At 39.6% G+C, this 11428-nt stretch overlaps 4 protein-coding genes across 6 annotated transcripts in view; 1 reads left to right on the forward strand and 3 right to left on the reverse strand.

The window, feature by feature from the left end:
• The window catches only part of LOC104815503 (ethylene-responsive transcription factor ERF039-like), a 1168-nt gene extending 604 nt beyond the window's left edge, over nt 1-564 (reverse strand). The window contains exon 1 of one of the 2 annotated variants that reach the window (XM_010543916.2): nt 2-564. In XM_010543916.2, coding sequence (XP_010542218.1) covers nt 2-560 — 559 coding nt within the window. In that variant the 5' untranslated portion in view covers nt 561-564. The remainder of the gene's footprint in view (nt 1) is intronic. The other variant, XM_010543915.2, reaches the window with a different exon arrangement.
• Nucleotides 565-2916: 2352 nt separating this feature from the next.
• Nucleotides 2917-7462, reverse strand: LOC104815504 (peroxisomal acyl-coenzyme A oxidase 1). Its single transcript, XM_010543917.2, has 14 exons — nt 7149-7462; nt 6908-7016; nt 6711-6772; nt 6357-6566; nt 6167-6254; nt 5923-6085; nt 5594-5792; nt 4797-4994; nt 4485-4616; nt 4089-4209; nt 3911-4021; nt 3712-3781; nt 3395-3581; nt 2917-3305 (listed from the first exon to the last, which is right to left on the reverse strand). Exons 1-14 carry the CDS (start codon nt 7284-7286, stop codon nt 3096-3098), a joined length of 1998 nt encoding a protein of 665 aa, XP_010542219.1. The 5' UTR covers nt 7287-7462; the 3' UTR covers nt 2917-3095.
• Nucleotides 7463-8248: 786 nt separating this feature from the next.
• LOC104815506 (2-oxoglutarate-Fe(II) type oxidoreductase) overlaps nt 8249-11428 on the reverse strand; it is a 5277-nt gene continuing 2097 nt past the window's right edge. The window contains exons 2-11 of the mRNA XM_010543920.1: nt 10017-10251; nt 9854-9934; nt 9723-9774; nt 9425-9546; nt 9206-9306; nt 9046-9104; nt 8908-8964; nt 8751-8796; nt 8591-8670; nt 8249-8455 (exon numbers count right to left, since the gene is read on the reverse strand). Coding sequence (XP_010542222.1) covers nt 8374-8455; nt 8591-8670; nt 8751-8796; nt 8908-8964; nt 9046-9104; nt 9206-9306; nt 9425-9546; nt 9723-9774; nt 9854-9934; nt 10017-10251 — 915 coding nt within the window. The 3' untranslated portion in view covers nt 8249-8373. The remainder of the gene's footprint in view (nt 8456-8590; nt 8671-8750; nt 8797-8907; nt 8965-9045; nt 9105-9205; nt 9307-9424; nt 9547-9722; nt 9775-9853; nt 9935-10016; nt 10252-11428) is intronic.
• Nucleotides 10391-11428, forward strand: part of LOC104815505 — a 2818-nt gene continuing 1780 nt past the window's right edge. Inside the window, exon 1 of one of the 2 annotated variants that reach the window (XM_010543918.2) lies at nt 10391-11418. In XM_010543918.2, the coding sequence (XP_010542220.1) occupies nt 10606-11418 (813 nt within the window). In that variant the 5' untranslated portion in view covers nt 10391-10605. The remainder of the gene's footprint in view (nt 11419-11428) is intronic. The other variant, XM_010543919.2, reaches the window with a different exon arrangement.

An 11428-nucleotide genomic window follows, 5' to 3' on the forward strand; every position in this document is an offset into this window, starting at 1 on the left:
CCCGTGCTGGCCGGAGATCGCGGTGGCTCGGCCCCCTCCGCCGCCGCGGCAGCAGCAGCCGCCTGGATGTCTTTGGGGTCGGAGCTCGCGGGGCGGGGAAGGAAGCAGGCGAGCTCCGGGAAGTTGAGGTGGGCTCCACCGCCTTTGATGGCCAGAGCCGCCACGTCATGCGCACGCGCCGCCATCTCGGGCGTGGAGAATGTCCCCAGCCATATCCGCGACTTCTTTCTCGGTTCTCTGATTTCCGACACCCATTTTCCCCATTGTCTCATTCTGACCCCTCTAAAACTCGGATGCCTAGAAACACCCCTCTGGCTTCCCTCTTCCTCTATCTCTCGTTTCTTGTTCTTCGGATTCTTTCTTCTGATTCTCTCCGGCCCCATCTCCGCCGCCTGTGATTCCGGAGGAGACGGGTGTTGTTGCATACGGACTCCGCGGGGGACTGAAATGCACCGATAAAAGTTTGGGGGTGGAAATGAAAAATGAGAAGTTGGGGTTTGTGTGTTAGCAGTAGAAACAGTGTTGGGGAGAAGAGGTCGGCGGGTTTCTAATATATACATAAACTCGCGACGTCAACATCAATGTGTAGAGTTAAAATAATACCTAACGAAAACCTAATTTTAAAAAATATATATATTCAATATAATATATTATTTTCACTCTTAAATTAATGCTTAGGCTTTGTTGTTATCTTCTATTAGTGGACCTATCAAATTCCGTTTTCATTCAGTTGTGTTATTGATTGTTAAATTTGATATTAATTTTTTTTACAGTTTTACTTTTATATAAATTCGAAGAAAAATAAAATTTCCAAAACAATAATCGAAAACCCATCGCCATGATATTTATTCACCTAGATAATTATGAACTCTAATTTAGGTAGAACCCAATGCGGCAAAGCATATGTCAACGTTATATATATATATATATATATGTTTTTTTATTTAATTTTTGTAATGGAAATCTCAATTCTTCATTGTACACAGAAGAAATGGGAAACTGTAAATATTAATAAAAGTATTAGATTCAATTGTAACTCGTGGACCCTCTATGTTGCTTTGTAAGGTTGCTATATAATATTTTTTTTGCTTTATTTTTTTTCCTAAGTAGTTTTTTTTTAAAATATATATATTTGTCGGCCTGCAAAATTTTAGCACGTTTTTTACATAGTACATGCATATGTACATTTATAGAGAAATTGACAAGAGAGAACGATTATATATAGACCATTAGAGACGTTAATTTAATTTCCAAGTTTTAAAAATTCATGGAACGTGTGTGTGTGTGTGTGTGTATATATATATATATATATATATATATATCCAAACAGATACACATGAAATTTATGTGATTTTATGAAATCATTTATTTCGTAAATAAAATCTTCTACATCGACTACTTACGAGTATTATTACTAAGGAGTGGAACATCATACATATGAAAGGTTAGATTTTTGTTTTGGTAATCATGAATTGAAAATAAAATTTAAAAAGAAATATAATTAAACGGGGTATTCCAAATGTATATGTATATATGTATGTATGTATGTATGTATGTATGTATGTATGTATGTATGTATGTATGTATGTATGTATGTATGTATGTATGTATGTATGTATGTATGTATGTATGTATGTATGTATGTATACGATTCCACACGATTAATTATAACAATGTCCGTAGGAACACACGACGAGCCGTAGCAAGGCTGTTACATTTTTAATCACTATAATAATTTATTAATATATCTTATTACATAAAAGAGCTTCTTCGATATATATATACATACACACACACACTTACCTGTTATCTTTCATTAATGTGTAAACACATACACATATATATATATACACACGTTTTATACAAACGTGTAGCAAACTTCTAAAATATAAGTGTACACATTATTGTAGCATTTTTGTATAGTTTTTTTTTTGGACCAACCAAAATCTTTTGGAAATGCCTTTTGAAGGTACATATCTTTGTTTTCCTCGAATTTAGGTAAACAAATATTGATACGGATACATGCAAATGGAACCAACCAACACAAAGCATACATTTTTTTAAAAAATGTAAATGTACTATATTTTAATATTAAAACAAAAAAAAAATGAATCCAAACTTTGGTGACCTAGTGGTGAGAGAACATGCAAAACATGCTCTCACCCTGGATTCAAATCCAAGCGTGGGGAGTGACATTCACCTGGGCTTCCCCGGTTTTCTAGGAGATGTAGTCAAGCCAAAGGCCCGGTGAACTTCCGGATTATCAAAAAAAAAAAAGAGTTAAAGTTGTTTCTATTAAACATGGCAATAAAATTACTTTGTAATTATGATGTCTTAACGACTAACCAACCAGCATTTCGTTAACTTGAATGAATGCATCTCCTTTTTTAATTAAATTAAATATCATAGTGTTTAGGGTTTATTACTTTTTGCATTGTATTCAACTAACTAACTAACACGGCTATTAAATGCATATTAAATGTGATAACAATTAAATGCTAAAGTTTGAAATAATATTGGTGCAAAACGTTGGGAGTTATATGCAACAGAGTAAAAGTTTAATTGAAAAGGTAAATGGGATTTATATGTTTGGTCCGAATTCGTGAAATTCGACAACATGTAATAATCATTCGATTTGTTCTTATATCTCGACCATCCATCTGAACAACACTGACACTGTTCTTGGTTTTATACATACATATATATATATATAAAAGGTTTACGGACAAAACAGTAACACAAAATCGTACAAGGAACACAAATTCCATAAAAAGAAAAGGTATAATCTTATGGTAACCAAATGGTTTCGACTTTCAGCCAAATTCGATTCTTGTATTTCTCAAAAATATATTTCAAAATGTTATATATATATATATATATGGAGAAGATAGTAACAAGATTTTAATGATAAAAAAGTTTTATTATTTTTTTTTTCAAAACCTTGAATATGTACGCATAACCAAAACTATGTCTTACATTAGTATTTTTGGCGCGCTTTAAATAAAAAAAAAAAAAACATAATCGCCGGACTTAATTACCGGGCGATTTTATTGAGATAAAACAAAAGTCTTCAATAGGAGTTAGAACGACAACTATCAGAGGCGAGCGGTGCGGAGCTGTTGCTTGAGGAGGGGGCGGATGTATTCATGGTAGCCGTCGGGGACGACTGAGTCGTTCAGGGGATCCTTCCACGCTTCCTCGAACAGCTTCGGGTACACGTTCCCGTCGTAGCGGCCCAGTACGGAACCCAGGTAATGGTCTGTGTAGTTGAACGAGTCGACCAGCGAGACCGCGTTTGGACGAACCTAAGACGACAACGGCAGCTTTCAGACAAAAGGGTTTGTTTGTAATAAAACAAAGAATGGGAATAATGACTGAAAGAAACCGAACGAACCAGAGAGAACAAGGAACGGAGCTGGTCGGAGGCGAGAGAGGCTTGCTCGGGAGAGATGGAAGAGGTGGTGAGGAAATCGCCGAGGTGTTTGTGGAGAAGATGGAGGGCGTAGACGTAGCAGAGATTCTCCAGCTGTTTCTTCACTCCCTTCCCTCCTGGGATTTCTTGTTCCAGTTTCTCTATAAACCTGACCCACAAAGTTCATGTATTAGACAAGACAAGCCTTGTGTTTTTTTCTTCAGATTCTTTTCCTTAGGATCCTTCAACCCGTTTGGTTAGATGCGTTTATTACAGAGAGAAAGAGAAAAAGGCTTTACTTGGATACGACGATCAGCTGGCAATGAGCAACCGCAACCTCGACCAAATCAGCTGAGAGCTCTGCAAATCCTGCGCAGACAGTAACGAGTTTGTAAGAAACTACAAGAGCTAGAGTGGGATTCTTCTTTTGGTCAGGGTTTAGGGATTTCACCGGGTATACATATACTACAGCGAAAAAGTAAAGAGGAAATGAAGTACCTTGTTCCGGATTCTCATACTTGCTGAGATTCGTCGCACAAGCAACAGCCATTCTCAAAGACCGTGCCTCAAAAGCCTCCAGCACCACACTAGGTTTTAACCAATCCTCAGCTGCATCCCCAGAAACCAACATCATGAACTTGAGAATCGATGTGAAAAAGAAAACACAGAGACCTACCCCTTTGAGCAGCAGAACGACATTGCATAAGGTGTTCTGCCCGTCCCATATAAGCTGTTGTCCCGACAGGAGCCTTTCCTGACCCCAGCTGGGCAACTGTCTTCATGAGAAATCTTGCTACCTGAAGCCACAGTTTTTGACGAGATGTGAATGATAGTTAATGGGAAGTGACCCACAAAACAAGGAGCTAAGATCTGCCAGATCATTTACTCTCTAGCTTAGCCCTTCCAATATTAATTATTAGAAACTTCAGAGAAACTGATTAGAGATTTCAGCAATGCATCACATGAGAACCAAAAGATAGAATAACAAAAGACCAAACTATTGAAACCGACGGTTTTGGCTAGTAAGAGAGAATAACTGACATTGATAAGTTTTTTATAACACAAAGGTTACCTGTAAAAGAAGCACAACATTGTCTCCTTCATATGTGCAGGCAGGGACATAGACAGCAAACAACTCAGGGAGACCGCTGCAAAACAAGTAGCCATGTCCTCCGCACAACTTCCGGCATTCTTCAATGCCATCCTGCACACAACAGTAATGTTCAGTTTATTTGCAAGTTTATACCCAGTGAAACCGTTTAGGCTGAGTTATGATCTCAACAAGGCGACATGTAATGATGTGAATATATATGCTATCACATGTAGACAATCAAACCAAAGCAAATCAATCTAATATGTAGGAATGATGAGTGTCAGTGCATACCGCAGTGGCAGAGGTAGTCAAGGACTTGAGTCCAGCAGTGCATGCATGAGCCTCAGGCAACGTCGAGAAATCATTGGCTTGCAGCCTTTGAGTTACATCCATGTACAGCCATTTCAGCCACTCCCCGACAAATCGAAAGGCGTAAGCAGATGCCAGTAAAGGAAATAATCTATTCTGCTGAGTTTTGTAATCAATAACCTGTTATAACAGCAACGCAGGGAATCATATTGTGTTCCTTTTTGAGAACCTTAGTCAGCATAGTAATTAGCGACAGCTTCATAAAGCCAAGCCTATGAATAGCAGTTTTGTCCACCAGAGTGATATTCTCATGAACCAAATATTTGAAAATTGTGAACCAATCGCTGCTACAGTTACTTGTAATTCAAACATCAACGAAGTACGGGTTCAAAACACTATAACCACGCCCCATTTACAAAATAGATTGTAAAGATGAATCCACCTCTATGCTTGAGAGAATTGATATGCAGACATATTATGGGCTGGATTATCCATCGTTATCAAAGTAAAACTTCATGGAAAGATCCTACTCTGAAACAGTGCAACAACCTCCTAGAATGTGTGATGGTCAATCGACTAATAAGTGTGAGATTGGTCAGTGAATTTGAAGATGATGGGCCCCTCCCAAAGAGACGCTACGTTCTAGGAGCGAAATCTAGGGATGAAGCTGTGATTAGATCTTGGATTTACTGGATTCTGATTTAAGTTACATTAGCATACTACCAAGGCAAAAGTCACATTCGTCATGAACAGAAGCCGGAAAGCTTTCGACAAAGTACCTGCGTCTCAAGACCACCATTCTGTGAGCCAAATTGCCTCCGCACAGCACTGTACCTTGTAGCTATGCAAACTGCCCGAGACAGCGCACTGGAAGCATCAGCCACAATTGTTTGTCTCACAAACACCATAGTACCATACACCAATTGCCTTGGAACATCTGATGGTACGTACTTGCCATCCCTAGTAACTTTTGACAGCCTGGGAGGTTTGGAGAAAATAAATCCAAAAATTTCCATCAGCTTTGAAGCACGAGTTATTTCTTCAAAAGATATCAGGAAAGCCTAAAAGCTTATTCAGTCAGACCAGATGAAAGATTAACAAAGAGAACCTCATAAGCATTTGATCTCTCGGGATGCGGACATGATCAAACATAAGAAAACCATTGTCCATTGAGTTATATGCCCCATTCCCAAACTTCGTCCCAATATCCCCAACTGTTATGCCTGGGAGAGGAGAGTGGTCATCCAAACTGCGCAGTTGCACGATAAATCCTGAGAAAGGGAAGTTTCAACGATCATTATCAAGCTAAAAGTTAATGAAGAACAATTATGAACAAGCATCCTGGTACTTACCATGGATACCATAGTCTTCACCATCGGTTATGAGACGAGCATAAACAACAGCATGAGTAGAAATTTTTCCAAGTCCACCAGGCCACCACTGTTCAAGAATTCAATACACAGTGAATCTTACAAAAAAAAAAAAGAAAAAAAGAAGAGACTATACAAACTTAATCAGAGACTTAATTTTAAAGTCACTCACTTTGGCTGAAGTCAGAGTTGGACTGTGCATGACAAATTCATCTGTCTTTGGATCAAAAGTGGCGGTTGTCTCCAAACCCTGAACGTTTGAGCCATGGCCCAGCTCAGTTTGAGCATAACACCCTATAATCTGCATCCTATTGGCCAGAGATAACCACTTCTTCTGCTGCTCTTCAGTGCCCTGACCCTTAATAGCGGGCACAAACATGCCCTAGAAAACAGGAACATAAACACCAACCCAATGAAACAAAATTACGGCCACCTGATAATGAGTACTCAAAATCATGACAGAAGCAACATACTTGAAATTAAGAAGGAAAATCATATTCAAAAAAGAGAACTTTGCAGGAATTACCCAATGTAGATCAACAAAGCAGGGCTCATCCATGAAAAACCTCAGTCTACCTGCTTCTTCCTCTGTAAACAAAACCAAGGAAGAGTCTATAAGAGAGATTTCGATCAAAGAAACGCCATAACAGACTGTAAAACCACGAGAAGAATCCGTTTTTTTTTTGGGGGGGGGGTTGGGGGGGGGGGAGGGAGAACCCATACCGGAGAGTCGAAGCTCAATGATCCTTTTCCACGCATGAACAGCTTTCCTCAATGTGTTCTTGAACAACTCCTTCCTACTCAACACACCTCTATGGTCCTTGCGGAAGAACTAACAAAGCAATTCGCAACCCAAAAATTCACAAATCGGACACAAGAACAGCCCTAAAGCGATTTCACACATGAAAACTCCCAGAAACCAAACGGACCAAAAAAAACAGAGAGAACGAGAGAGAGAAATCACCGGATCGCTAGCGACGAGGCGGGAGATGCGATCAGAAACCTCAAAAGCGTGGCGAGAACCGGCCCAGACGATCTTCATGTCGTCGACGTCGAATTCGGCCCTGTTCCTCTCATCGGCGAGATGATCAACTCCTTCCATAATCCTCGGATTTGCGCCCAGAGATCAGATCCGGTGGAGAAACACAACGACACCTATAAGTTTCCCGGGAAAACACGGAGAGTGATTTTTCTATCACGAGAAAGAGGGGAAAACGGAGAGAAAATCGGAGGGAGAGAAAGAGACGCAAAGGCCAAGAGTGTGTCGAGTGGGGGTAGCTGCAATTTAAATGATTTTTAATTCGACGATAGAAATTATTGCGCTGTCTTCACCGATCGAAAAGTTCAAATAGATTTAGGATTCTCAATTATATAAAAAATAAATATAAACTTGAAAATTATAGTAACTGTCAGTGTGTGTATATATATATATACGCACGTGTAAATACTATGGAAAACTATAGTCAGACGGTGGGAGAAGCATGGACGGTGCAACGTGTATGAACTTTGGCAGCGTTTTTATATTGCAATATGTGTTTTTTTGCCAAGTTGTTTAATGTTCAACCAAAACGATAACTTCTCTGTAACATTTTTGGGAAAATATCCTATAAAAAGAATCTAAACTTTTGTATACAAAAAACTGTCAACTACTATTGTTTTTCCAAATATATATATATATATATATGTATATATATATATTCCTTAATAAGTTAATAGCTAATGTTGCTCACCGGTGTCTGCAGATCGCCGTTTGACCATACATCCAACGTCCGTTTAAGAGATTTAAAAAAATCGATTTTTAATAAAGAATAAATAAAACCAGACTCAAACTTATAACTTAGATGGTGTAGTGGTGGGAGAACATCTATTTTTCCGGTCCTTTGGGAAAATGTTACATAAATTTTTCCGGTCCTTTGGGAAATGTATGTGGTGCGAGAACATCCTGAGTTTAAATTCAAACGTGGGGAGGAACATTCATATAAATTTTTCCGGAACGAAAGAAACTCGTATGGGCCCATGATTAATTGGGCTTCAATTGAACTCATATGGGCCCTAAGCCCAACATGATTTTACAATGGGTTGATTCCGAATAATGTTACATGCGTTTGTGTTTTACAATTCAAATACAAATCAAGAACAGCATATATGGAAATACAAAATTCTTATTTCGTTCATGACAACAACACAGTTCATTTCCCGGCGGTCGGAGTGCGGCCATAGGTAAGGCTGAATTGCCCGTCGTAGTAGTCCTCGGCACGGATCGGTGGGAATCTACATCATCATCATCGCGTCCACATCCCCCCAAAATTAAATATTTTGGTGGCCGAAAAACAAAATCATGAAGAAAGTGAAGGAAAACTTCAATTCGAGTCTAAAGAAAACGAGCGAATCCGATTCAAACGATACCTTGGAGGGCAAGTTTCGCTGCAACAACACTCCAAGCATTTCACAACGCAGTCCGGGTGCGGATCTAAGAAGAACGCCACCTATACACAACACACAATTCATATCTGATTCATGTGTATATACATATATATATATATATATATGTATATGCGTATCTTACGGAGTAACGTTCCTTGCCCACGTGGATCACTCTATGTAAGGTCGACCTGAACACGTGATCCAAAGCAAAAAAGACATGTTTGGTCTTGAAATGATCCAAAAGACATCAGAGATTTACGAAAACTAAAAAAAAATGGAAAAAGAAAATGGAGATTTACCGGAACAATCCGTTAGTCCACCTTTCCATCAGATCACCAATGTTGACAACGAAAGCTCTGCAGTTACAGTAAACAATGTCAGAGGCTGCTTCATCTTCTTTACGACCAAAACATGGGTATATGTTCTTTTGGGCTTACCCTCTGACTCCAGGGACATCTTCCCATACACGCGCTTCTTTTGACTTATCCCTACAAACCTGTAATTTGTTCACACTTTCAGAACAATTTTTATTTTGAATGCGGAAAAAGGGGTCACTGTTTTTTTTTTTCCCAAGGCTTGAGGAATGTGAGGCTGTTCCTGAAGTCCGGGAACTCCATCCGAGGCAAGAAGAGTGATCATCGCCAAATCCGTGTGAGCAGAGGCTCCATATGTTTCCTCACTCCACGAAACCAGTTCGCCTAAAAAAAACTCATATTTATCTTTTAAAAATCAAGATCAAGCAGCTCGGACTCCGAATCTTTGGAATGGTTCAAGTGTACAAGTTTTTAGCATATATATATATATATATACACACACCTGGATAATGTAAGAGGCGAACAATGGGAGCGCCATCACTGTAGGCTCCGATTTGCTCGAAGTAGTTCTCGTCCAAATTCAGCGCCAATGCGATTAGGCCAAGCAGCTTCCTACCAACAGATCTATAAGCAACATATTTGATTAAGATTAGCCCCATGGATACAGTGTTTCTTTCCACATCTATTTGATCGGAAATCAAGCACAGCAAAACCTTGCACTAGATTGAACCTGAATCTTATATCTAAATGCTGAAATTTATGAAGTTAAAAAAAAAAAAGTTTCCAATTTTAGCACTTACAGGACACTCTTGTAGTAACACTCCATGGTTGACCTCCATGACGGCAGAATATCTGATCATCTCAAACCCATCAGACATCAAAATGTATGGGAGAAATCCGATGAGCATAAAGACATCAAGTGAGATTTCACCTTCATCAGGCCATTGATTGGGATAACGCTGGGCCAGATCACCTGTGGAAGAACCAAAACAGAAGGTCTCCTTGGGATCACCTGTCACATGGAACATTCTCAAACCATAAAACGGGAAATCGATGAGTCAGAAATCAGGCAAGAGATGATCACACGAAAGAACCTCGGGTGGGGCGGGACGAATCGAGTTTCTCGTCCTGACGCGGACGATTCGGATCAGATAAATCGAGTTTCTCATCGTACAACGGCGAGTAACCCCGGTAATTGACTCGGAAAACCCCCATCTTCTCTTCTAGGGGGAGAGAGAAGAATCTGTTACTCTCTCTGAAAACGTCTTCTATCAATTCTTCAGGAACTCCATGATTCTTAACATAGAAGAATCCATGATCCATACAAGCCTAATGGTCAATTAGACATAATATTATTAATTGGTTAAGGCAATTCTTGGTTCGGTATAGGTCTATTCTTTGCAATGTCTGGTTTAGCAGACAACTACTGCGTTTTCTGTTATTCTGCAGATATGTAAAACATGTCCAAGCATTTCTGTTTTTTCTAGCCTTTATAGAATAGATTAGGATGGGGATCACCATCTCCTTTTTTACTTTTTAGAACATTCGTTCTGTATATAAAGGATGTACATGAGCTTGAGCAATATAGAGAAAAATCTTCCAAAAACACTCTTTTCTTCTGTTTATCGAAATGGTATCAGAAGCCTGAAGTTTTTTTCTCACCTTCTCTGTTTTTCCTGAGCCATGGACGATCAAACTCCAACCCAGCTTTCTTCGACCTCTACCCAACCTCCATCTTCTTCTTCGGAGCCCTCTTCTTTCCAAAACCCAGATCCTTACTCTAACCCTCTTTTTCTCCACCCAGCCGATTCTTCGAGCCTCACTCTTGTCTCAGAAAAACTTGTTGGTGAACCAAATTATAATCTCTGGTCCAGATCTGTGATCAAGGCTCTCACCACAAAGAACAAATTAGGGTTTATCTATGGTGAGATCCCGCAGCCTTCTACCGACCACCCTGATTTCGGTTCCTGGTCCCGTTGTAATGCTCTAGTGGCTACCTGGTTGGCCAACTCTGTTTCCTCTGACATCGGAAGCCAGATCTTATACCTCGATGATGCTCATGCGATTTGGCAAACATTGGAAACAAGGTTCAAGCAGAGCAATGTTTCTAAAATTTTCAGCGTTGAACAACGCATCGACAATCTGAGGCAGGGTTCTCTGGATCTCAACTCGTTTTTTACGAAGCTTAATGCCCTTTGGGAGGAGCTCAACAACTATGAACCTTATCCAGTCTGTTCCTGTGGTGGTTGCTCCTGTCAAGCCAACATGAAGCTTCTTGACATCCTTGCCCGTCGTAATGTGGTAAAATTTCTCATGAAGCTTAATGATTCGTTCACACAGGCTCGCCGACACATCCTCATGATTGATCCCTTACCAAGCCTGGCCAAGGTATATAATCTTATTTCTCAAGAAGAGCATCACAGATCTTCTATTTTGAGTCCCTCTGATTCAGTTGTCTTTCAAGCTAGTTCTTCTTTTCCTCGCCCGAAACACTCTGTCGACAGTT

This window comes from Tarenaya hassleriana, unplaced genomic scaffold (assembly GCF_000463585.1).
Source record: "Tarenaya hassleriana unplaced genomic scaffold, ASM46358v1 Cleome237, whole genome shotgun sequence".
In the NCBI taxonomy this organism is placed as follows: Eukaryota; Viridiplantae; Streptophyta; class Magnoliopsida; order Brassicales; family Cleomaceae; genus Tarenaya; species Tarenaya hassleriana.